Raw genomic sequence first — 27,330 nt, 5'->3', positions numbered from 1 at the left:
GGGCGGAGCGCGCTGCTGTCTGCGCTGCGGCGGCGGCGGAAACAATAGTGCGGATCGGATCGTGGCGCGCGGACGGTGGCCCGCGGAGCCGGACGGTAGAGGTCCTTCTCTGAGCCGCTCTGGTGCTCAGGACCAGTGCCGGGACGGACGGACGGACGGACAGACGAGACGGATCCCACGCCGTGCCGGACGCCCACGATCCTCGATTGGCGCCCCCGGGACCCTCCGGTCCGTGGCCGCGGAGTCTCCGACGTGAGCCGATCCTTCCCGGGTGTCCCCGTCCCCACGTGCGTCTTGCCGCGGCGGAGCCAGGGAGCGGGTAACCGAGTTAGCGGGACGCCTCCAGGCGCTCACCCAGAAGTTGGCAAAGCCGCGTCCCAGCGGCTCCTTCTGGCCACCGCGACCGACCCGAAGTTGGTTGACAGGCCCGGTGTCTGCCGGCGCGACCCGGGCGGCGGGTGTCTCTTCTAGGTAGCCCTTTTGCTTTTTCGCAGTAAAACTGTGATACTGTAACTCCAAGCATGGCGATGCTTGCCTGATGGGGCTGTTGCAAACACCTCCTTTTTCGTTTTTTGGGTTTTTTTTTTTTTTTTGGTCGGTTACTGCAGGCCATAAGTAAGTTTTTGCCGTTGTGTAACTTGCCCTTTTCTCTTTCCTCATAGGGGCACTATGAACGAAGAGGAGCAGTTTGTAAACATTGACTTGAATGATGACAACATTTGCAGTGTTTGTAAACTGGGAACAGACAAAGACACACTCTCCTTCTGCCACATTTGCTTCGAGCTAAATCTCGAGGGTAAGGATTCTGCGGTTTTAACTGCGTGCCGCGCACTACTTTGCACAACTTAACGCTGAGATGCTTGGAGGTAACACTGCAACTGCTTGAAAGCCTAGAGATTGTGCTGAGTGAGGATCTGCTAAGGGTTTCTGGAAATGAAGCGAGAGTTCACAATAGTTATGAGTCGAGGGAAATGTTTTGTCTTTATAACAGAATGTTAAGCTCCTTTTAACTAATATGAAATGAAGTGCAGGTATTGTCTGATACACATTAGATATTTATTTAGTACATGGCTCTCTTGTATTAAGAATCAACATGACCGTACACGTGGGCAGATGTAATTTTACTCCTTTCCGCCAAACTTAGTCTCTATTTTTCCCATCATGTGGTGAATTTTAACTAACTTTTAATTTTTTTAAGTTGTTTATATCAGATTTCAAATAACTTCCTTTAATATTAATAACCTTTAAAAAACCAAAACGGCTTTTGAATTCTTTCGATGCCAGTATCATTGTGAGAAGTGTAAAAGAAATGCTTGAGAAATTAAACCTTTTGCTGAAGGTTCTGTTGGGTACACAGATAACTGGGTCCTAGATGTTTCCAGGAAACATGGGCTGTGAGCTTTCTATTTGCATTGTCACAGTGAAACCCCAAGTCTTTTGGGGTATCTATGAGTCACACTGAAGAAGAATCTTAAAATTTCCCCCCAAATAAAAATTTGAGTATAACTTGAATTTTGAGGTTCTAATGTGTCAGTGGAGAAAGACCTTACTAGATACTAGATATTTTTGAAATACCTAGATGCTTAAGGGCTTGGTTTCAAAACAACATTTCATTTTGTCTTTAAAGATTTTCATGATTTTTTTTTTTTCCTATTAAGAGGGACAAAGTATCCTTTTTGCTAAGCACACTCCTGCACTGAGATCATAGACTTTGCCATTCCTGTTAGGACTTGTTCCTCAGAAATGTTGTAGCTTCCAAATGGTGTGTGTCTTGGAGCATCATGGAGTTTCTGTGGGCTAAATAGTATGCTTGTTACTTTGGCTTTAGTAAATGTAGTGATTACACCTAGTTTTAAAAGCGTGACTTAGAAATGATGATTTTTTTTTTATGTGTGTGTGTGGAGTTTATATTTATGTTCTCTGTTGCCTCAGTGAGAGGGCACACTTCTGCTCTTTGGAAACAGTTTTTTTTTTTTTCCCCCTGTGTGTTCTCACACCTCCTGGAAGTTTACATTTTAGAAGGGCAGAGGCATCATCAGACACGATCAGCTTGCAGCCTCTGTGTTGTCTGGAAGAAACTGAGGTCTGGCGGGTGGGTGGGCTGCTCCAGGTTGCTGGAGTGGCATCCGCAAGCTGTTGTTCTGTGCCAGGCAAATGTTTGCTGGGAGCACATCTGTGCCAAGCCCGGCCCTAAGCGTCTTACTGGATTATCTTCATTCAAAATAGCTCTGGGATGCCTGCTATGATGACTCGTTTGAATGTGATGGAATAGAAGCTGAGAGACCTGAGGAGTGCAGTTTGAAGGCACATCGCTAGTAATTGGTAGTCCCAGGCTTCAAAGCTCGGCCATTCTAGTTCTTGTGGCTGTGACCTCAATCCCACTCATCTACTGTCAATAGGTAGTGAACTGTGGGATAGATGCTGGAAATCCTTCCTCCTGAATCCTAATTGGTTTTTGATTCAGCCAGCTTTCCCTAATTGGTGCTTCCTGATACGTAAATCATCATGCCATATAAAATTTTACTACTGAGAGACCTCAGTTTTCATTATTGCTTTCCTGGCCCTTCTGAAGACGCCTTTTAACTAACTGTGAGCGTTGTAGCTCTTGATGTGTAAACATGACCCCGGTGCTATGTTTTTTGAAATAGTAGTTGTCTATTAGTCTAAAAGACAAAAAACGGTTCTCAATCCGGATTAGAACTGTTTCATCCTCTGTGTGTGTTAAAGGTGGAGTTCAAAAGCCGCCTCGGTTTGTCTGGAGTGTCAGTTCCTTGTGCTCACAAATGGATTTCCATTGTTACTGCGCTGATGAGCTATTTGTTATAAACATTTGTTTAGTTTAATATTGTCCTACTGCTGTGGGACGATCAAGAAAGATTTCCACCAAAGTCAGTTTTTATATCAGTACCCACCCAAGTCTTGTTTTTAAAAAAAATCAGTGGAGGGCTGGCAAGATGGCAGGATGCGGGGAAAGACACTCGATGCCCAGCCTCAGGAGCTGAGTTTAATTCCTGGATCTCACAGGGTGGAAGGAAAGAACCGGGTCCCTCAAGTCATCCTCTGACCTCCGTGTGTGAGTTGTGGCACACACCACACAACACACAACACACACACACACACACATTTCACACGTTTTTAAAACCAGTGGGAAAAAGTGAAGATGGGGTATATTCTTCACCTTTGTCAGTGACTTGAGTTATTATAGTTTCCTTTCTATAACTGGGATGTAAGAGGGACCTTTGAATAGGACATTTACAGGTTTAGTAAAGTTTTGTCTGGAGTGTGGTGATGTTGCTGTTAACTAAGAGACTTTAAATTTTCCTCTCAAACATTTTTTTTTTTTTCTGCAAAGAGCCCAAGTGACATGCAATGCCTGGAGGACCACCACAGCTGGGCTAGGTTTTAGTTCACACATTTGAAATAAAACGCCATTATATACACTTCAGAGTGTTTACATGAAATCAGCACTAGCCTCCTAATAATGAGCCTCTTGTTTAAGAGCCATGTGCTCATGTGTACTTCTGCAACGAGGACAAAGGATGAAAGGGGATTGACCTCACACAGGCTGCTCTTACTGGAGGGACTCTGTATTCTAGGCATGGCTCTGAGTTGTCTTTTTTCCTGTGGTTTCACACTATTTAGAAGGAGAGTGGGTACTGACTTAACTTTCATGTTCCCAAAGCGTGGTCCTGTTCTTCAAAAACCTAAAAATGTCTTTCAAGGGACATTAGCTGCTCCCAGGGGTAACTTTCGAGCCCATAACTCACCTTCAGGATAATTTATGCACGTGGGAGCTAAGGAGATAGGCGCACAAGCGGAGGGCTAGGCCCCAATCTAGTCCTAAGGCACTCTAAGATTTGGCATAGTGTTACTGATCAAGTACACGTAGAGGCATCTAGTTTGTTGCAGTAGCTTCTCTAACCTACGTAATAGCCAAACTGCTTCTAGTCCCTAAACAGAAGCCAGGTCTTAGGGGCCTGCAGTGAAAAACCCGTAATGTACAGAAGGCAGTAACCGTCCTGGGAGTGGATCCCCGAAGGCCGGAGCTACTCTGCTTCTCAGATAAGTAACGTAAGCTTTCTTGCAGTGATAGATACAACTGTAGATAACTAAACCAGTTCGGTTCCCATCTAAGCTGGCTTTGCTAGCTGACAAGCAAGCGTGTGTCTGGCTTCTCTGCGTAGTCTGTCGTCTGTTCTCCCTAATCTCTTGTCCTTTCATGAAAACTGAAGTAAATTAGGTTCCTGAATCTTTCTAGCAGGAAAAATCAAATCAAATCTGTATTTTCTCCGAGTAAAGCATAGGCGAGCCCAGTGTCTGCCTTAACTATTCATCCATCCTGGGTTTCTTATCATAACTTTGTTCATCACTGGTTGGTATGAAATCCTTGGCTTCCACCTGAAAGCCAGAAGTGCTTGTTTAGTGTTGAAGGTCGTCTGTTCTTCCTCCATGCCCTGCTGTAAATGCCAGCGCCTTTCTGCTCAAGCAGACAGATCCACTGCTTGAGGCCAGGAAGCAACAAACTTCACCTGACCACAGCCTGGGTCCCATCCCATAGAGGCACTACCACGTATTAAGGTTAACTAAAACCAGGGTCTGGCGAGATGGCTCAGGTGTTAACAGTACTTGCTGCTTGCTGGTTTAGTTATCTACAGGGTGTTCACTATAGGAAAGCAAGGTTTAGTTACGGAACTGGAAAGCCAGGGAGTGCAGAGTTTTGGTTGCCTGTACCCACAAGATGGCTCACAACCATCTCACACTCTAATTCTAGAAGACCCGATGCCACGTTCTGGCCTCTGTGGGCACCAGGCACATACAGTGCACATACATACTTGCAAGCAAAAGCCCATACACTTAAAATCAAAATAAATAAATGTTTACAAGATAAACTTAAAATGCCATTTTTAGTTCATCTAACCATAAAGCCCATTGCTGTTCCTATACTTTCTGTGATCTTTCTCTTAACTGCTGGATTTTTTTTGTTTGTTTCTTTCTTTCTTTGTTTTTTAATCCCCAAATAAATCGCCTCAAAAGTAGCTGATGGTCTCAGCAGCTGACCATCTCTGAAGAGATACGCAAGGAGAGGGGAGCCATTAGTCTCTCCTAAACAGAGGCAGAAACAAACCAGGGAATCGTCCCAAGCTTAAAATATACCAGCAAATTACTTAGATTTAATTTCATTTGTTTTTACCCAGTAATAAGTTTCTGGGGCACTCCTCCTTGGGAGTTGGGTTAATTACGGTGTTTTATGGACTGAGCTAGGACAAAGAAAAAAATTGAAAATCCTTACAGCTTTTTGACAAGACCCCTTTAAGTATGGCTACATGCTGGCCTTCACAATGCAATCATTATTCAACGAGCTTTGACTGAAGCAGTTCAGCCCCAAGGCTGAAGATTGATCTGAGCACTAATTGATCTCAACCAAAATGGAAACGGTTTTGCCTTCAATATGATGAAACCTTTAATATTGGGGGGAAAGTATTTGTATACCCCATCTTATTAGTTGCCTCCTTAATACACACTGTACCTTTGTAAAACATCAATCTTACATGGAGCAGCAACTCTTAAACATAGTGAACATAACGTCAGGAAATCGCTTGGTGGCACTAAGGGAGGGCTTCCTTTCCACACAGGAGACAATGTTGACACAACCCTTTCTCTTCTATTGGGGAATAAGTAAATAATGGTAGGGGTAACCTCAGCCTCCCTCCCAGGCTTGTGACACAAGCCTGATATTGGAAACTATGTGTTAAGCAAAGCAAAAGAGAAAGAAACAAAAGCTTGGGTCTTTCTGCCCAAGGAGTAGCGCTATCAACCCCAGACTTCTATCTCAGCTTCTGTTTGGGGCACGTGTTTGTACACGTTGGGTTACACAGGTGGGCAGGTACAGGCTAAGGGTTGAGGCCAGGGGCTTTCCTCAGTCACTCTCTACCTTATTTTTGGAAACAGGGTCTTTCACTGAATGTCAGTTTCCCTGAAGTCTCACGTGGAGCTCATGGACAAGCCGCACTGACTGGCCAATGAGACATGGGGTCCTCGTGTCTACCTCTCTAGCTCTGGGTCTGAGGGCCATGCCACGAAACCTAGCTTTTTCGATAGGGTGCAAACATTTGTCATGCTTGCATGGCAAGCACTTTACTGACAGAGCCATGCCCCCTCCCCCGACTTGTTTTTATACGACAAATACCCACTCCATAATCGTTGACTCTTCTGTTACATAGGTCCAAACCAAATCCTGACAACGATGAAACCATCATGACCAACCAACATTTGTGGGTAATCCAGACTTTAAAACTTAACCTAGATTTTCAAACTGAGACTAGAAAGTCAAGGAGAAAAGTTTATGTAATGAAAATAGGTCCACTGTAAGTAGGTCAGGGGTAAGAATCTGAACCTAGCTCCGCCCATGTGGGGTTCAGTTCAGACAAGCCTTTATCGTGCGCCCTTCTGATTACAGCTGTTTCTTTGGAAACATCCTTTGATTTCAGCTCACTTTCCACTCTCTTCTCTAATGAGGTTCAGCTAACAGAACCATTGCAAAAGTACACAGGGATACACAGTCCTGAACCGGGCCAACAGACAGGAATCCCCAGTGCCGTGAGACTGAGCCCATCTGAAGTAAGCACTCCGTTTGTGGAGAGCTTCACTCTCCTCTGCATAGGCAACAGGAAATGAGTAACACTTCCTCTCACTCAGTGATAAACTGCAGCAAAAATTAAAAAAAAAAGAAAGAGAGAAAAGGAAAAATGTGGAGATTGGAAACCTTGACATTGTGAACTGATCTCAAGTGAAATCTAACAGTTGTTATAGCAAACGTAGATCTCTCCCATCTTGGCCGAGCAGAAATAATTTTATCCTCATCTGTGTGTGACAAAATGAAGGAACCCAAGTGGAGTTGTCCTCCAGTCACTTAGATAGTAAAAGACACACTGGAGCTCAGACCCAGGTAAGTCTCCGAGGCCAGCACTGATACAGCTGTGGCCACTGGGTAAAGGACACTTCTTTGACTTTCTTATACATGCGTTGCTTTAACTGTAGATCACACACTCTGATAGTGACACCCTAGGGCAGTGAGTGGCACCTTCTCTATGGCAGTGACATTCTCTCTATAATTAGTGCCACCTTCCCTGTAATGGAGATATCCTTTCTGTGATAGTGACTGGCACTCCTTACTGAGAGTCCCTCCTCATCGGGTTTTCCCATTGTCTATAGTTAGTCCTTCAGGCTGCTTCCCACTGTGTTGCATTTGTTTTGTTCGATAAAACTATATTGGCGTGTTTTTGCCCTAGCCCGCCTAGCCTCAACCCTGGTCCCTTGTGACCTTGTACCTGCTAATATCTAGCAGATTGTCTTCTATTTCTCTCCCCTCAAATCATCTACATTTGCAGCTAATTTTAAACATCTTCACTTGTATAATCTGTGAGCACCTGAGACTGCGAGTCTGAAGGTAAATTATTCTACGCCATATGTCATTTTTGGACTGGAATCCTTCCTCCTGTCTGCTGTTGGAGGTGAAGCATGGAGATGGTACAGTCTTATACACCTCGTGGAATGATGCAGGAGGGTTACCGCCACAAAAGGACTGTGCAGTCAAAGTCCTTTAATAGGTTACATTTCTGGTCTGGGCTTTGCGGCTTGCGCAGATAATTTCCATACACAGAAGTCTGAGGCAGGAAGATTATGGTGTGTTTGAGATTGTGTTTAAGAGGTGGCGCACGCGTTTAATCCCAGCACTTGGGAGGCAGAGGCAGGCAGATTTCTGAGTTCGAGGCCAGCCTGGTCTACAGAGTGAGTTCCAGGACAGCCAGGGCTATACCCTGTCTCGAAAAACCAAAAAAAGACACAGTTCCATACCCTGTCTCACAGAAACAAAAAAGCTCCCTCAGATGAGCAGACTGTATGCCATCCCTCCCTTCTGTTTTATTCTCTGCTCTTGTTTCAGGATGGGATTTTGCTGTGTAGGTTTGGCGGGCCTGTCTGGCCTTGATCATGCAGAGGTCTACCTGCCTCTGCTTCCCACCTACCAGGATTAAAGGCGTATATATCACTGCCTCTGCTTCAGTATGAACCTTCCATTGCACCCTCATCTTCGTGGAAACCTGTCCACTTTACTGCTGCAGGGACTTGCCGGTATATTTGTCTCCTGCACCATTTCCTTTTCCTATGTAATTCCGTAAAGACCAGCGCATGTTCAGCCAGCACAGAAGGACTAGCAGAATAGTGGTTGAGTGGTTAATTTGTGAATTAACATGGAAGAATGCTAAGGACCAGCCTCGGCTTGGAGACGGGTTCTGAGGAAAGGGAGCAGTGAAAGAAAGGACTCACAATCAAATCGTGGGTTGAAGCTGGCGGCCTGTGCTCTGCTGGAGATAGCGTCCCTGCCTGCCATCTCTCTGTTCTGGGGTCTTTCTCTCTGATCTGCTTTCTCTCTGTGTTTTGACGCTTCTCCAGGCAGTTCTCTCTTGCTGTTCTAAAAAAATTCTCTGGATATCTCTTCTCTTGCAGATCATAAACCCAGTCTTTATTTTACATATCAATCCGGTCATTTACTTCAGGTTTCCCTTTGACCATCCTATGAATCTGCATCCCGTGCCCCCAGCCCCCTAATTCTTAGAAGACAGGAAACTCACATTTTCTTTTAACATTGCAAAAGAAGTCAGAGATCTGCCTGCCTCTGTTAAGCACAGTCAGCTAGCTGGGGGGGACCCAGTCCTGAAATTACCTTTTCTAACACACCTGGACCTAAATTTCCTCCATCCCAGGCTGACCTTGAACTCAGGAATCTGCCTGCATTTGTATCTGCCTGTCTTTGTATCTTTCTGACAAGCCGGCTCATAGTATAGCTGCCTCTGTTTCTTTAGATCCATGGAACCCCTTATAACAATTCACATTTCATCCTTATATTTTTGCATAGTTGGAAATGTATATAATTCCGAATTCACGTCTTTAGAGTCGTGTTTTCCGCAGCCTTAAGGGCTGTCCTGAAGGTCCAGCATTTACCATCTTGCTAAAACATTAGCCACACCTTAGCCTCCTGGACTGATGCTGTCTGGGATTATCATGGCCATCATTAATGTGAACCAGGAGGACATTCCTTGAAGGACTGAAAATATGTATATTATTACACAAACGAGCCCTAAGCCCATGTCTCCTGGGACATGACATTCTGTTCCTACTAAGGCCATGTCAGAAGAACTTAAGAGAATTGCCTTTAAGATTTTTCTTCTAAACCGACTCACAAGGAAACTTTGGTCTATTTACCAAATTACCTAAGGACTTTCTGGAATCTGCTCACAGCTGTGAGTCTTACTAATATAACCAAAGAGCTTTGTCTTCCTTTCAGAATAACACCACAGTACAGCTAGCACTAACAGTTGTGTCTAGTTATTTTAGTTGACTAGAAGTATAAAAGCAGTGTTTGAGCAGGCTGTCTTGGAATGCTTTTCTAGGCTCCTTTGACACAGGCAAACACTACTTCTGGATGCAGCAGCCGCCGCGTAGGCACTCACTGCAGATAATCTTGACTGCTTTGAAATCGGTGATCAAGACAAGCACGTGGACCGCGCAACCCAGAGCACTCTATTAATAATAATATTATAATTATTAATAACAAATGCATAAAAAATGACTCTCTAGCGCAAAATCATGGTCGATTCATCCCAGCAGCCAGGAGTGAAATGTGTTACGAGACATACAAAAACATTGAATCCAAACAGAAAGTACTATTATTTCCAGCAGCTGATAACAGGTGTCACGGTTGAAATCATGAACAAGTTTCCCCAGATGTTAGATAAAAGTCAACCACTCGGGACTAAAAGGTGATTTCTGTTATCACACGCACAGAATCTTGGCCTGTGGAGAAAATGAGGGCAGGAAGTGAAGAGTTAGGGCTGAAATGGAGTCGCAGCACTGCTCTCTGCCCTGCACCGCAGCAGGTAATAGTTTTCTCATTTGCAAAGGCAAGTCAGCTGCAGACCGGAAGCAGGCTTCTCACTTCCGGAAGCAGGCTTCTCACTTCCGCTTCTGCTGTTCCTCTGTCACAGCATTACTCCCTCATGGGTTCTCCTTCAGAAGCCATTTATTTCCTCTCCTCTTGCTCACCACAACACCCGCACCGAGGCCTCTCCGTCTCTACGACCAAGAAGACTCTTTAAAACACAAGCCTCATCCTGCATATGTTTGGTTATGACTCGTCAGTGAGCCCTCCCCTGCCATTTCTTCCGGGTCAAGCTCTTAGCTCCCGGATGCAGCGTGCTAAGTATAACATGATTAGCTACTTTTGGTTTAGTTAATTCGGAGTTCATAGAGAGTATTTTTTTAAATTAGATATCTGACTTGCACTATCAATGAACTGTATCCCACCTCTTGTTTTTTAGTTCTTGGGGGGTTTTGGTTTTGTTTTGTTTTTTAATTTTCAGGTGAGATCTCACTAGTTTTCCAGGCAGCCCTTGAATGTGCAGTAAGACAAGCTGACATTGAACTTGCCAACCTCCTAAGGCAACCTCTTCCATAGCTGGGATATATATATATATATATATATATATATATATCCTGTACTACCAAGCCCAGGATTCCAGGAGCCCTCTTAACTTAACTTAACCCCTGCCTCTCATCCGCCCTCCAGCGTAACTCTAGACTCCATTGCCTTCTTCCTGTCTTAGTTTTATTTATGCCTTTAGTGACCTCATGCATTCCCTGTGCCCTAAATACTATGTATCTCTCCTCCTTGAATGTAATTGCTGAGCTCTTGGAGTATGTATGAAGTGAGGAAGACTCATGAATAAGACCATGAAGGGAGAGTAGCCTTGCTTGGGCAGAGAAGAATTGATGGATCTAGGGGTGTGTATGTGTGTGTGTGTGTGTGTGTGTGTTAGTGTAGGGGTGTAGTATGTGATGACGTGCTAGTCCTGTGGTTTGGGCTGAAGGAGTCCAATTTCTCCTAGGCGTTGCTGTTACTGGGTTACTGGGCCCCTTTTCCATTAACACCGTAGCTTCATGTTCTGTGGATGTTGAAGTTTGAATTGCTGAGGAGTTGGCCTTTCTGTCACAGGTTTTCCACCTCTGCATCTGACCCCCCTCTTCCTGCAGCAGGGCCAGGCAGTGTTGGTTGTTTTAAGCCGAAAGCAGCAGACAGTGTACGCCCTGTTCACTTAGCAACTTTTCCCCAGTGCCCCTTTTATTTCTTGGCTTTCCACCAAGGATTGACAGGTAAGTAAAACTATTTTGGTTATGATTTTACATCTAGGGGGGATGGGGGTCGCTTGTATACCCTTGAGGTTAAATGTTCTGCTAGATGCAGTGTTAGCCAAGAAAGAACTCAACAGAAGTTTTAGTATAATATGCTTTAAGAATGAATGGGTCTGTCCCTTCCAGTGCCTTTGTCATTCGTGTCTTTCTTAGTTGGCTGAAACATGGCCCAGAACCTAAGCCCAGTTTGTCTTGACCAAATGAACACCGGTGTTCATTCTCAGACCAGACTGTGTTTCTTTTCAGAAATGTCTGTGGTGTTTTGAATTTTTCCTACTTAAAATTTAAGCAGCAGCCAGGTGTGGTGGCATATGCCTTTAATCCCAGCACTCAGGAGGCAGAGGCAAGTGGATTTCTGAGTTCGAGGCCAGCCTGGTCTACAAAGTGAGTTCCAGGACAGCCCGAGCTATACAGAGAAACCCTATCTTGAAAAAAAAAATGTAAGCGGCATTGTTCTTCTCAAACAAAATAGTCAAAATACAGAAAGGAAAGGGAGTAGGGGGGGTTCATAACCACCCAGTGTGTTTACTGATCTCAGAGTTTCTACTGCTGAATCTTCTGGGCAAAGGAATGTGGGGAGGGAAATTGTACTTATAAAAGGAAAGTTAGTGCCCACGCCATTACCACCCAGTATCTTCATATACAACATGAGGAGCATTCTTCCCAGGCAGTAGGTCACTCTTTAACACATCAGCTTTTTTAAAGTATTCATATGGCCTTGAGAACTGCTTGCTTAGTTTCCAGTGTAGCGGTGCTGAGACACTGTGACACGGCTCTTTCCCTTGCCTGCTGAAATTCCTGTTGTGATGCAGCTTAAATTCCCAGGAGAAGATGTGGGCACTGAAGGTAGGTTTATCGTGTGCTTTCATGTCTCCCCACCACTAAGTTGATACCATGCACTCTGTCATTTAAAACCCATTCTTGTTTCATCGTGCAATCAGTTGGCTTCCCTTAGTTTTCTCTCCTGTTCGTTTAGCTCAAAGTTATTTTTTACCCTAGAATTATGATGAGGTAGTTATGACAGGTAGCCACACTACTTAAAGATGGTTATGCCACCCAAGATAAAATATATGTCTGTGGGTCGCTGCTCCAACATTAATTGGTTCCTGTGTTCATCTCTGTTGAGAAATGTTATAAAAAGAAACATTTGTATGACTGAGCAAAGAAAAGGGAAGCTGAATTGTCTGCTGCCAAAATGCCACATCCGTTTGGTTCAGGTTGGTCTAAAACACAGGTTTAGCTTTAGCTTTCCACAGCATAATTGGAGGATGTTACAGAACACTCAAAAAATACTTACCTGGAACGTGAGGGTCTGGTTCAAATGTAAGCAAAGATATGGAGTTGTAGAACTACTGTTTTATAGTAATAATCTGGGGTCACTTTGTCTCTCCTACCTGTTAAGAAAGTCAGTTTCTCAGTCCAAACCTTGGCTGAAGAGACAGTAACTGAGAAGATGAACCACAGTTCATCTTAGTTTCTGTCTTAGCTAGGGTTTTACTGCTGTGATCAGGCACCGTGACCAAGGCAACTCTTAGGAGGACAACATTTAATTGGGGCTGGCTTACAGGTCCCTAGGTTCAGTCCATTTATCATCAAGGTGGGAGCATGGCAGCATCCAGGCAGGCATGGTGCAGGAGTAGCTGAGAGTTCTACATCTTCATCTGCAGGCCCCTAAGAGAAGACTGACTTTCTGGGAGCTAGGAGTAGGGTATTAAAGCCCACACCCACAGTGACACACCTATTCCAACAAGGCCACACATCCTAATAGTGCCACTCCCTAGCCCAAGCATAAACAAACCAATACAGTTTCAAATCCACTTCTGGGTCTGGCTGGCTTGTCCCCATTCATGGTTGCTACTATGAAAGTGTATTTCAGGCTATCTTCAAATAACATTCATCTTTATAATTTTAGCATTGAGACACTGTCAATCTTCTGAAAGTTAGGATACCTATATGCCACATCAGTGGATGGTTAAAATTGCCAAGTCTGTTGTACCCAGAACTATGCTCTGTTGCTTTATAACTTAATTTTGCTTTATATGGTAACCTCACATACAAAAATAGCATAAATGTTACAACAATGAAATGAAATCTATTTAGTGAAAAACTTGAATATGGAGGATTAAAAACCTGGATTGTTGGCTTAAAACTTCATATGGTGTAATTTAATTTAATTGTACCACTTTAAATGATCTGAATTTAGTGTGTTTTAATGTTCTTGAAAAGCAAACCTAGCCCTTTTTATTCTGTGTGGTTTCGAACTTGGTATACCCCATTACAGTGACGCTTTCAAAGAGATGGTAGTGGCTTTCATCCACGTTCTCTTACTAAGTCTCTTTTCTTAATCAGTTGTCTGTACATGAGCTGTCCTGGCCAAGTCAGCAGCCTGACCAGTGTGGTTAAATTTCAATAAGTGAAAATGAAATAAATTCAGAGTTGAGTGCCCAGGTCACACTAACCTCATTTCTAATATTAAATATTAATGTGGCTGATGGTTACAGTATTTAGTAGCCTAGGTGGAATATAACCACCATCACACAAAGTTCTGTTGGCTATTACTGGTTTAAAAAAAAAATAGTAAGAATCCAAATTAGAGAGTCGAATCGAATATGAGATTTTTGTACTCTTTTAGTCCTAAACAGTTGTTATGTAGGTGTGTTTTCCTAACTCCCCAACTGTTAAAATGAAAAAGTAGAATTCACTGGGAGAGAGGATTTTTATTTGTTTGATTGATTTGGTTTTGAAATCGTTGCCCACTGTCAATACATGAACCCACTTCTCCTTTGGCTTCCCTGGTACTTGATGTTGCGGGTTGTATTTTAACATGACTTCTCTGCACTCTTGGCTTGCTGAAGTTCTTCCTCATAGTTTTATTTATTGGAAGCAGGCTGATTTGATTATCAGCCTAATCCTCTTAGCACATAAAAACTTGAGCCTGGCACAACCAGCCCTGAGCTGAATCTGTTCCCTTATAGGGCCACCTGTTGTATGTCTCTCCTAAGTCGGTGGTTCTCAAATACACTGGACGGTGGCTGAGCCTGTCTGCGTGCTGACTCAACGTGATCGCCAAGAATTCCATCTGCTACCCAGTACAGAGATGCTGGGTTACCTTGCTTTCAAATGTCAAGACCTTGAACACAGCAGGCTTTATTTAGTCATTTAAGTGTCACTTGAATTAGCTAAACATCCGAGAGGGCAAAGAATAGGGTTCTCCTTGTTCATACTGTTCTGCAGGCACTGCAGGCACTACAAAAGCTTTCTAAGGGACCTGTACTGCAGAGTTTAGGAAGGACCTATTTAGATCCAGGCCTGCCTTCTCTCCTTTAGTTCCATGATAGGATAGACAACTCAAACACTTTGGCAGTGTTCAGCAACAATTGGTAATATCTTTTTCAACCATAGTTTGCCCAGTGCTTGCTCAATGGATGCATGGTAATATAGTCAAACTGGGTGTGTCAAACATTGTTCTAACCAGTCCATCTAGACGAATACGACTACAGCTGTAACATACATTAAAGAGAGAACCTTTGAGGTCACACAGATGTATGTGATTTCAGTCAGGCACTGGCATGGACTGTCTTGATTTGAAGAATGTGGTCTCTGTTCCCATGAAATTGCCCGCCTTCTATACAAGCTGGTGGCTGACCTGATTTAACAACAGCAATCAAGAGTTGCTTGTGAGTGTAGTGTTTTTTTCTTTTTCCTCTTTTAAGATATTCAGAGACCAAACAAAAAGTGTGTGTGTGGTATTGGCCCTGTGAGGGCACCACCTCTACAGACTGGGCTGCTCTTCCGTTATCTGCTCCTCAAAAGTAAAGAAGTGCACTTTCATTCATTTTAATCTGTTCTACTGCAGCTGTATGCATATCCAGTCATTTTTATAATTAACAGTTGCTTAAACAAGCATGGTATTATTTAGCATGTACAAGCACTTCTCTCTTAGCAGCCAAGGTGCATTTATCAAAACAAATCTCTCTGAATTCTGGAAATTATCTAACCTCCAATATGGACCTCCATTTAAAAAAAAATGGAAGCAATACTACTGATTATTACCACACAAATAGTTGTTTTGTTTGAAGGTGATATGCTTAAATTATTTTACTTAATATTAATAACCTGGACCTTAAGTCATAACTCTCTCATCTGAGTAAGGGAAAAAAAAAACCTCCACAGTCCTGCTAATAAGAAACCCCACAAAATCAAATCAGGGTCCAGTTGATAAGTAAGTGTACCCTAGGTAGACAGATAATGTGACTGAGGAATACACGAGGCAAAGCTGTGTGACATGTGTGAGGACAGTGTGTATAAGACCAGGCTTCATGACAGCACCAGCTGGCACACCTCCAAGAAAAGACTGCTTAGTCGATTTCATTGTGAGCTATCATAAATAGGAGGATCTGCAATAGGTAAGGATTAATGGATGGATGGATGGATGGATGAATGGATGGATGGATGGATGGATGGATAGATAGATAGATAGATAGATAGATAGATAGATAGATCGAACTGATAGATGAATATATGGATGGATGGATGGATGGATGGATGGATGGATGGATGGATGGATGGTTGTACAACATATTAAGAGTTTTGGCAATTATGGCTTTTCAAAAAATGACTTTGGGAGTATCGTCTCTCTTAGAAAGAGGCATTGTATTCCCACAATAAGCAGATTAAGTAAAAGCCCAGGGATACCCTCAATTTTAAGTGTGACAGTGGCAGTTACAGGTAAATATTCACAATTGACTAGTTTGGGGCCCTCTATGGGCTTTGATATAAGCAGTTTTATTTTAAAGAGAGAAAGAAACTGATTGTTAGAACAACCTGCCAGATGGGTTATCAGGAGAGTTTTAGAACACAGAAGAAAGGCTTAAGTAAAAGTTCTGTGTTGTGGTTTGTTTTCTATTGATTTGTCAACTCTGTCAAGTTGGCAGCTGAAGCTATGACAACCCATTCCTTGCCAGCTTTTACACAGCACTTTAAACTATAACCTTTCCTTTCTTGTTTGTTCCCCAAGATCTTATGATAATATCATGGTATAAAATAATTGTACAGCCTTAAAAGTCTTAGTTTTTTGGTTTTGTTTTGTTTTGTTTTAAAAAAGAAATTCCCATCACTTCAAAGTTCAGTTTCTCTTTAAAGTTACAAAGTCTCTTAAGTTTAGGCTCCTGGAAAATAAATCCAAAGTCCGTTCAATACTTCCAAGAAGGAAGGACAAGGCCATAAGGCACACTTAAAGAAAAGCAAAGTCTAACAGTGTCATTCCGTCATTGGGTAGCTCAGTGCCTAACTCACTTACGACCTTGGCACCAGAGGCCTTTAGCAGCTCGACTTCTCAATGTCAATCTTGGAGGCTCAGGACAGCTCCATTCCATACTTCCGGCTGGCCTTGGGAAATGCCCTCTAATCCTGCATCTCCAATATACTGGTGTCTCCACTGCAACCAAGGTTAGACCTTCACCAACGGCCTCAGTATCCTTTTGAAGTGATGTGCCTCAGCTTCTCTCCAGTACATCTTCAATCCTGAGGTTTATCATGATAGAAGTGCTTACTTCTCCAATGCTAATTTGAAATGGTAAATTGGAAAAACCACAATCACTTAAGATGGGCATGTTGCTATTATATTGAGACATTTTTTTTCTATATTAAAAATGAATGGTAAAAGGTCATCATGGTATTATTTTACTTTTTAATTTGCTATCAAATGGGATAGTTAAAGTCTGCTTACAAATATTTTCAAATCGAATTTTAAAATTCAGTGGCGTTAAGTTTTTATTATAATTTGACCTAAACTGTTAAAAGATCAGGTGTCCCTGAACAAGTGGTAGCTTCTGTGAATCAGCCCTTGTTGTATATTTATGTTAATGGCTGTTTAAAATATATAATGAAGTAAACCTTATGATTTTCTTGGCAGACTGATAGCAGAGGAATCTATTTGTGTATTCGTGCCATTCACCCCTTCTTAGACTGTCAGCCCTCTGGACTTAAGTATAGGAATGATGTCACTGAAAGATGCCCTTAATTATCCCCTGAGTAAGCTGCCCAGACTTCCCAGTACCCTTTAAGTAAGATGGGTAAGACCGCAGTGAAGTAGTCTATACGTGACCATTGGTAAAATAAGGCATATATATGGTTATCATTGTTGCTGCTGCGTTTTAAATACTCTTAACTTTCTCTGATGCATTTAACTACTTTTTATGGAGTGCCAGAAACTAAGACTCCCGGATGCCTATCAGTAAGCTAGATAATGGCCCCTTTCTACACTGAACTTAGCTGGCAAGAAAAAAAAGCCAACGGAGAGGCAGGCGTAAGACCAGGCAGGTGTAAGAAGCTAACCTAGGTGTGTTGGTTAGAGAAAGCTTCTTAGAGGAACGGAGGACTAGCTAGGAGTGGATAATTCCCAGGGGTGCAGTGGGTGCAGCAGGGTTTAAGATGTTTACAGATGAACACGAGGAGGAGGAGGAAACCCCTTTAAGATGAGGAGCAGAGCATCTAACCATGGGACAGGAGCCGCTCTCAGAACAAATGCTCCAGTATCTTTCCCGAACAGTCAGGGGTTTCCACACCCCCAGAGTGAGTGGGGTTTCAGTGTTGAGAATGGAAGCAGAGGAGTTTCATGTCGACATAATGAATTCAGCGAGCCTACAGTAGGACCATCTACAGCAAAAGTTGTAGGTTATACAAAGCACGTATCCAGGGTGTGGGGCTGATGGGCTACCTACCCGGCGTGGGATTTGGGGCCAGCTGACGAAGTCCTGGTGTTGGTTGGCGGTACACTTTTATTCCTTCCTTGATAGCACTGAAACACAAATCTTCCACCTATCTCGTTACTCACCAGACTTTCAAGTTCGATTACCAAAACTACAGCTTGAGCTTTTGAACCTAGGAGAGAATAAGGAATATAACATTTTATGGTCCTTGAAATGTGTTTTGATGGTTTTTGTCATTTAAACCTCGCATCTCAGTGGGTCTCCTGGCTCTATTTTCATGCAAATTTAGATAAAAATCCTTCTGGCAGGCATTCATTTAAAACTCCATGCGTGACTTACCTTCAGTATAGAGGGAGCACTGTTTGGCTTGAATACTATGTCTTGCATTATAAAAATATAGGACTATTTTGAAATACCCTTTGATTTTGAAAAATGTATGCTATATTTTGAAAAGCTTCAAAAAAAACCTGATAACTGTAAAAAGGGAGTCAAAATATTTCTATTATTCTTAGTGTGTCATGAATACCTGTGAGTTAAATTTATACCCGCTAATGTATTTAGTGCTGTATGAGTGTTGTGTGAGATTCATTCCTTCTAGAAGATAAAATTACCTTGATCAGTTTTAATAAGTGTAAAATTGAACTGCGGAAAGTATAGACATTTTAATTTCTCTTACAAAATAAATGAAGGAGTTCACTATATTGATAAGGCTTTCATTCATATATATATATATGAATGAAAATTATGAAAGAGGCATCATGACACTCTCTCTGCTCTCCCACCCAGCTGGGCTTTGGTTTAACCTTGTGCATGCTGTCATAGCAGCTGTGAGTTCATGTGTAGAACTCTCACATCCCAAACAAAAACAAACAAACAACAAAAAGGAAAAACGCACCATTTCACTATAGGCACCCACTGCCTCTAGCTCTTCCTACCCATCTTCTGAAATGATCACTGACGTGTGACATAGACGTCACGCTTAGGGTGTCTCTTACTCTCTGTCTTCTGACAGGTTTTGGGTCTCTGGGTTAAATATATATATATATATATATATATATATATATATATATATATATATTAGAGAGAGAGAGAGAGAGAGAGAGTGTAACTAGTAGTGAAGTCCTATAGACCCTCAGACATTACAGGATATTGACATTGATCAGTCTGGTACAAAGCCCAATGCTTCATCCCTGCTGACTATCATCATAGTGCTGGAAGGTACTGTGCGTGCTACATAGTGCTGAAAGGTACTGTCTATTCTACATAGTGCTGGAAGGTACTGTGTGTTCTACATAGTGCTGGAAGGTACTGTGTGTTCTACATAGTGCTGGAAGGTACTGTGTGTTCTACATAGTGCTGGAAGGTACTGTGTGTTCTACATAGTGCTGGAAGGTACTGTGTGTTCTACATAGTGCTGGAAGGTACTGTGTGTTCTACATAGTGCTGGAAGGTACTGTGTGTTCTACATAGTGCTGGAAGGTACTGTGTGTTCTACATAGTGCTGGAAGGTACTGTGTGTTCTACATAGTGCTGGAAGGTACTGTGTGTTCTACATAGTGCTGGAAGGTACTGTGCGTGCTACCAGAGGAGAAAAGTATTAACTACTCTTATCCAACTGTAATGGCTGCCCTGGCAAAATAATGCCCACTGTTACAACAGCGGCAACAGTGTTATGAGAGTAACCAATCTTTTTTGCTCTGCTTTAAGGCCAGTTCTGTAAGACAAACTCATGCCTGGTACCAAATCTCATACATTGGGCTTGTAAATCATAGGCCTATGGCTGGTAGAGTCTAGGTCCCAGAGGTGAAGCCTCTACTATCTGATAAATGAACATAGTATTAGGCCATCTTTTTACCTATACTACTTATCTTTCTACCTATAGATCAGTAATTTGTCAGCCCTCATCATAAAGGTTTATTTTTGCAATAGATGGCCATTAACCCAGAGACCCAAAACCTGTCAGAAGACAGAGAGTAAGAGACACCCTAAGCGTGACGTCTATGTCACACGTCAGTGATCATTTCAGAAGATGGGTAGGAAGAGCTAGAGGCAGTGGGTGCCTATAGTGAAATGGTGCGTTTTTCCTTTTTGTTGTTTGTTTGTTTTTGTTTGGGATGTGAGAGTTCTACACATGAACTCACAGCTGCTATGACAGCATGCACAAGGTTAAACCAAAGCCCAGCTGGGTGGGAGAGCGGAGAGGGTGTCATGATGCCTCTTTCATAGTTGAAGAACTGTTAACAATAGATGACTGGTGGCAGAGGCCATTTTCTTCACATAAAGAAAAGCTGTGCCCGTGCATCTGCTAGAAGTATTAAGTGGGCTTGACATGAGTTTTAGAGAAAAGTTAGGGAAGAATAGTGGACTGGTGGTGGAAGAATGGGGGAGGGATTGGAAATGAGGGAATGGGACAAGAGTGTGGATTTGATAATACACTTTCTATAAAGAATGTGATTAGCGTATATCCATCCTCTGCTTTGGTTTTCTTTTCTTAACTTTTTATTGGTTCCTTGTGAGTTTCCCATCATGTACCCCAATTCCACTCATCTCCCCCTCCCCTTGTACCCACCTCCACACTTGCAACCTCCCTGCCAAAAGGAAAAAAAAATCTGGTTTGGGAAGCTGTAGTGTGTCTTACAGTTTACCCTTTAGTCCACATTTCTTGGCTTGCAAATGTTCATCAAAGTGAGTTGTTGGTGTGGAACGAGGTCTCTGAGTTCTGTACACCATCAATACCAGAAAATCACTGGGACCCTCAGATAAGCTGTTGTTGCCCTGTGTCGTGGAGATTATGTCCTATTAAATCTGGGACTCCACACACTCCAGCCATTCGTTGATGGGATAGATGTGGAGTTGGGTCAATTCAAACCGGATTTGGACCTTAGCTCTCTCTGAGCAGATTGTCCCACCAAACTCTCCCACAACCACACCGCTGGGGCGAGCACTCCTGCCCTTCCCGGGCTGGCCCATCTAATGCCACCGCCAGCAAGGGACAGAGCCAGCTCTGCCAATCTCATGCCCTCGGAGCTGGCTCATCCTCACCCACACCAGCAGGGTCAGCTCTACTGTGCTGCCCAGGCAAGTTGCAGGGCCTGCTCTCTGGACTGTTACAGCCAGTGGGGAACATGGCCAGTTCTCTTACTCTCATGACTCAGGGGCCAGCTCTGCAGCCTGGATTAGCCTGTGTTTTTGTTGGGAGTGGGGGAAGTTTGGGGGTGCCAGACATGGTTGAGGTGTATACAGTTGTGTTCATGTGTTCACATGTGTGCAGATTCCTAAGTGTATCTATCACGAGGGAGTCTGAGGTTGATGTTCAGTATTTCCTAAGATCACTCTCTATTTCCTAAGGCCAGGTCTCCTGATGAGGCCAGAGCTCAGTGTGAGTTCTGTGGATCTGAACTCGGATCCTCAACACAGGAACGCCAAGCCTGTCCGCCGAAGCATCTCCCCAACCCCTGAGCATTCTTGTCATTGAACGTTGTAAAAGAAGGCTTTGTAAATATGTACAAAGATTAATGATCGCTGGGACCCATAGTGTGTGTTTCTATATTGTATGCATTAAAATGTCACCGGACGAAGACTCCAATTGTATCAGTACATTTTTCGAAAGTCTTTTCTGGTCAGGCAAACAGTGCTGCTGAGTTGAAGATGTGGCTCAGTCAAGTATGGGGCCCTGATTCCAATTCCTGGAATGCGTGGATAAGTGTGTGAGGGCTGGGGCGGGGCATGGACCAGACCAACTCTCCACTGAATTCCAAGTTCAGTAAGACTCTGACTTAAGAAATAGATGGAGAGCAATCCAAGAGAGACACACACTTGGTTGAACTTGGGCCTCCACACATACAGCATACTAGTCTATGAGAACATACACACACATGGAGTGCAAATGTACAGTAACTCAATAACAATATTTTTCATATAAAGTTAAACGGAAACAGATTAGGCTACGTTGAGTATTTATCTGCTTCAAATTTGCAGATGAATTCTATCAAGACTTCACTAAAACTCCTTTGTAGTTAAACTAATGTTTTCTTAAGAAAATGTGAACATTTTTTGAGTTTTCATTGTCTTCTTGTCATTTTAGGAGTGCCAAAGTCTAATCTTTTACACACCAAATCATTGAGAGGCCATAAAGACTGCTTTGAAAAATACCATTTAATAGCAAACCAGGATTGTTCTCGTTCCAAGCTTTCCAAAAGTACTTACGAAGGGGTTAAAACCATCGTGAGTAAGAAGATAAACTGGATTGTGCAGTATGCCCAAAATAAAAATCTGGATTTGGATTCCGAGTGTTCCAAAACTTCCCAGCATCCCCTGTTGAATTTCAGGCATAAGCCAGAGAAGAAATTGCTCCCACAGTTTGACTCTCAGGTGCCAAAGTACTCGGCAAAAGGCTCAGCCAGAAACACAGGCAGCATCTCAAGCTATGCGCAAAGAATCCTGGAGCACAGGGAAAATACAGACTTCGGGCTGGGTATATTGGAAGACGCAGATGCATTGTGGACTCACAGTCACAACCAGGCACAGAAAACAGAAGAGACAAGCTCTGTTCCGGACGGGAATATCCAGACCCAGAATCCACGTTACAGCCGTGAAGAATGTGAGTGAGTAGTGTGTGATGAAGAAAGGTGAAGAGTATGTGGTTTGACCTTTTTGGGGGACGGACGGTTGGGTGGTAGTTGGTTTGGGGTTTGTTTGTTTTTCTACACATGCGTGTGTCTGTGTGTCTATGTTGTATGTATAGAATTACAACAGCGGATTACAGATTTAGTGAACATAATATTTTAAGTGACAAATTGACCTCAACAAAAGTGAGATATCTTAACTTCTTTGGAGGGTTCTTAACTATATATTTCATTACACACCACATTTCATTGCCACTATCATTTATTTTGCCCTTGTTAGTGACCAAATGGAATGGAATCAGCAAACTGATTGGAAATTTCAGGGTTCCTTCTGTTTATGTAACTGGAACTATTGGCCGGTATACATTGTCCTGTTGCTAACCCCTTATAAGACTAACTGGCCCAGGGGTGGTCAGTTTAAAGACAGACATCTGACAATTTACGGAAAGCCTAAAAGGTAACATGGGCGTTTGTTTTCAATTTTAAAATGACTGCTTTTGCCTGCATCTTTTCTACAAAATCTCACTAAGGTGACTTTAATTGGCTTAAATGAAATGATTTTAGATCCAGAAGGGTCCTTGACTATGTCTTTAGACAACTTCTTGATTCTTCATGTCAAGGTTGTTTTGCTAGCTAGACATTTCACATGACTTGATTAATGCCTAATAAAGTCAGTGTGGATGGACAGTGGCTGGGACTTCAGAAGATGGAAGTAGGAGAGACCAGAATCCAACGGGCACACTACCCACCTTTATTTTTTCAAACTGTTTCCTGTGGAGGATGGAGGATGTTCCAGTATGTGTTTCCTATGAGGGTTTTGTGGTTAGAATTTGCTACCCTTTAAGAACCAATGAACAAAACCTGGCGTTCGGTTGAATGTTGAATGAGGGACTTCACTGCCCGTTCTTTACCTAAGAAGCTGGCAGGCAGCTTGCTCTCTGAGGCTGTGTGTGGTAACAGCTAACTGTGTTTTCATATTTCAGTGAATTCGATGACTCTTGCTGAAGTAGTACAACTGAGTGCGAAGCTCCAACAGCGAATCCAGGGTAAAGACTCTGTCTCAATGCTTGTTATGTGGAAAGATGCCGATACCGACTCTCCCCTGTGACAGGACATTGTTAGCATCTGCAGCACTGAAGTTAGGGAATTACACATTGAGACCTGTTGAGGTTTGGGAGGCAAACAGGAAAGGTTAAGTTCTTTGGGGCCTTCAGGAAAAGCAACCTAAGTAGAATAGAGACCGCAGGTAACCTCTGCCTTTGTCCATCATCGACTTCATCGAGGGCCACTCACGGCATCGGGCACTCTGGGATATACGTCCTGATAGTTCCTTAAGGCAGTAGTGCTAGCCCTGGTTATCTGTATAAACTATGAACTATTTGAAACCCATCAAACGTAGTAAGATAACTTCCTATGGTTATCTGATGCAACTATTACTAAAACATAGCTATTTTTTTCCTTATTCCCTGTTTCTGTCTCTCTGGGCCCACCTCAGCACACCTGCATGGAATATTTGAGATTCCCAACAAAACATGGTATTTTGTCCATAAAGACATCAGGATTTTCTATAATAATAATCATCATCATCATCTGCATTTATTGTCATGTCTTCCAGCTTCCTTCCATTTAAGTGAAGCAGTTAGTTATACTTTGAAGACCTTTAAGTCACTTCCAGAGGTTATGCATTCAGACAGTAGGAGACTCAAGTGCAAAGCTTTCAGCACACAGCTTCTGAAAAGCACTAAAACTTGCACTGACGATCCCAGTTCACGCCTACTCTGCGTTCTTCACAAATAGGACCTCGTCTGTAGATGGTCACATTTATCACTGATCTTACCCATAATAGAAAATTCAAGTCCTAGGTCTGGATTACTTGCCTGACTCAGGTCTCTCTCCTAATCGTAGGAGACCAGGTTTTAAAAATCCAGGTAGTCTGTTCCAAGTCTGAGGAGTTTCTAGACCTGGATATTAATGAACATTTATGTCATAGATCATTATGTACTGATTGGTTTATTGGTTATAGTGGAGAGAGATGACTCAAGTGGTGGCCACTTTTCCTGCGGTATATACTTAGAATCTTTCTTGCACTTGGTGGAGTGGAGAACAGACAGCATCGCAGTTTCCTCTATGAAGTGTGATAGAGTGATCAACGCTGATAGGCTCAGAAGGAAACGTTCCTTATTAAAAATGGCTTGATGCATTGTACCTGTGTTTACTGAAGATGGAGCCTTAGCGTTAGCTTTCTGTGCACTAAAAACGAAATTGCTTTTCAAATCTTCACAGAGGTTTTTGAAGAGTTAACACACCAGGTGCAAGAGAAGGACTCTCTGGTGTCAGAGCTCCATGTCCGTCACGTGGCTATCGAGCAACTCCTCAAGAACTGCTCCAAGTTGCCATGCCTCCAAGTGGGACGGACAGGGACGAGGTCACACCTACCCATGAACCACTGAAGGGAACGTAGCTGCCCTGCTTTATCCTCTACTGCTCTACTAAGCATACGGACCGAGAAAACATGGCAAGGAAGTCATGGTCCATTTTTATGGTTGTTGTACTTGCAAAACATAAGATAATACTCATTATCTTTATCTAATAAAGCAGATCACTCTAGTCCAGGTTAATCAATCATTTGGCTTCATTGGGGGACTTCTTATAATTACTATATGCCCCTCCCTAACTTTTATCATATGTGACTACTTAAATATTCTGTTACAGTGTTTTATTGACCAATTTTTATTGTAACTCAGTTGTCAAAACAATAGAAGCCTAGTAAGGTCTTATATTCACCTAAACTACTAGAGAGAATTTTTAAGAGGGAAATAGAATTCATGATATCACCTTATTTATGAGCAATATTTTAATATAAAATTTTATATAGAGAATTGCTATTTTGGGTATTTTTCATTGTCTTTATAAGTCTGTATTTGAATGGCCATGTGTATTTGCACTTCCTGTGTGAATATGTCAAGATCGCTGCATTTTGGCGATACGGTGTTTTTATAACTTATCTTTCTTTCCAAAGATAAATGTGTTTCAGATAGTATTCGGAGAAGCAGTCTACCTAGCTGAGCTGTTTTAACTATTTAACAGCATATGAAAGTGGAATTAATCGTTCCTTTAAAGCAAATATCCAAGTAAACAAAGCACATTATTGTTTTCTAATGAAAGCAATGCTGAATTAGCTTAGGAAGAAAATACTATTCTAGTTTTTATGTGTCAGTCTCCATAAAAGTAGAAGCCCTGCCCTGCTTCTTAATTCTCAAGACTTTCTTGGATGTGTTAGTTTTGGACAAAGTAGGTCAACTATCTTCAGACTGCACGGGTCTTCCTTTGGGGGAAAAAATAAAATTATTATGTGTGCCACTTCACATGGAGTCCCCGTAATCTACGAACTGTCCAAAATCTGCTATCCACATCACTGAAGTTAGTCCCAAAAAATAATAAAAAAACCATTAAAGAAAGAAAAGAAAAAGCATTTCAAGGTACTTTTCTAAGTTTTAAAAATCTAAAGGGATAGAAGATTACAGCACCACCCTCACCACCCCCCAAAAAATTCTTCAATAAAAAGGATAGTATAAGCTACTTTGGTTTCATATTCTTAACTACTAAGTTAATGATAACACAAAAGCTAGTGCAAAATTACGATGAACTTTTAGCTGGTGCTTAGAATGTATTTGTGTGGTAGATAGGTTTTGCCTGCAGAAATCTAAGGAAAGAAAACCCATTCGGTGACTTGGCAGCCCCTCATGCATCAAGATAGTTTCTGCCATGAAGTCGGCAGTCTGTATCTGGGCATGGGTCAGACTTTTAATATTGAACATAAATAATATTTGACTAAGCAAACAGCTGCCTCACTGTAGAAAAAGCACCTTTTCATGATGCTAAGATGTGGTAAACTGGCCTGGCTCTGTCCATTAGTCAATGTCCCATTGGTTTTGCTTTGTCCTGAAGAAAACTTACCTTTGAAGACTTTTGGAAGGAGTTTTTGGGAAAAAAAAAAGAAAAATACTTTTCAGTTTCTCTCAGTTCTTTGAGTCATCCAAAATGAATTTAAAATCTGGAGAGCAGAGGTGAGCGCATTGCCTTAGTTTTGGTGAGCTTTAAATTGAATGTGTGCAATATGGAAGGGTCCACATTTACAAGCTGGGTGAAGACAACGTGTCCTGGTTATGCCAGTAAGCGTTTCAGTGCTTGGTTGTTATGGTTACATTTTCCAACGTGACTGCACTCCTGCCTGGCGTAACTCCTTAAGGATGGCAGCAGCCAGCGTATTGCGCACACTTGGGCTTCTGTCTTGGATGATGGAAAGGCAGTCGGGGCAGCCATAGGAGTGTGAGAGAGTCGGCTTTTGGAATGTGCAGTACTCCGTGTATGTCTATCCTAGGAGACATACCCTACGGTGCAGTCCTAAGTACCAGTGTTACCCAAAGAAAACGTTTGCTTATCTCTTATTGGCAAACACTTGGTTTACTAAAGAGTTTGGAATAATTGGAATTTCTCCCATGTACTCTTTAAGGTCTTAACTGGGACCTCTGATTCATTTCTTTTGGATATTTCACTGGAAACACCAAAGGAATGGTGCTCCTTAGTCTGTCTCTGGTACTGGTGGGAACACTCGTACCCATTCGCGTGGGTTTTGCTGGAGTACACTACTTTGTGTAATTCAACTGCCAGTTATTTGTTCAGGGTTCTTGGTTGTGGTGGTGGCTTGCTTGCTTGCTTGCTTGCTTGCTTGCTTACTTGTTTTGACA

General features: G+C 42.5%; 1 protein-coding gene across 4 annotated transcripts; it reads left to right on the top strand.

Annotated features, from left to right (window-relative positions):
* On the top strand, positions 1-26,161 carry CUNH21orf91 (chromosome unknown C21orf91 homolog). 4 transcript variants are annotated; one of them, XM_021184819.3, is made up of 5 exons: positions 1-252; positions 663-796; positions 22,042-22,557; positions 23,566-23,628; positions 24,866-26,161. In XM_021184819.3, the coding sequence occupies exons 2-5, from the start codon at positions 670-672 to the stop codon at positions 25,030-25,032; spliced, it is 873 nt and encodes a 290-aa protein (XP_021040478.2). In that variant the 5' UTR covers positions 1-252; positions 663-669; the 3' UTR covers positions 25,033-26,161. The 4 variants fall into 4 exon arrangements, with proteins under 4 accessions (XP_021040478.2, XP_021040479.2, XP_021040480.2 ...); XM_021184820.3 differs by having other exon boundaries at positions 108-287; XM_021184821.3 differs by having other exon boundaries at positions 124-228.
* Positions 26,162-27,330: the final 1,169 nt, after the last annotated feature.

The sequence above is a fragment of the Mus caroli genome, unplaced genomic scaffold (assembly GCF_978045245.1).
Source record: "Mus caroli unplaced genomic scaffold, Mus_caroli_1 scaffold_17, whole genome shotgun sequence".
In the NCBI taxonomy this organism is placed as follows: Eukaryota; Metazoa; Chordata; class Mammalia; order Rodentia; family Muridae; genus Mus; species Mus caroli.
Note: the sequence above shows the minus strand (reverse complement) of the source record. Positions and strands in the feature narration are given on the sequence as shown.

Coding starts and splice junctions, on each gene's coding strand:
- CUNH21orf91 (XM_021184819.3), top strand. CDS start 670: ATGAACGAAGAGGAGCAGTTTGTAAACATTGACTTGAATGATGACAAC. Junction 797..22,041: donor CTTCGAGCTAAATCTCGAGG/GTAAGGATTCTG, acceptor TTGTCATTTTAG/GAGTGCCAAAGTCTAATCTT. Junction 22,558..23,565: donor ACGTTACAGCCGTGAAGAAT/GTGAGTGAGTAG, acceptor TTCATATTTCAG/TGAATTCGATGACTCTTGCT.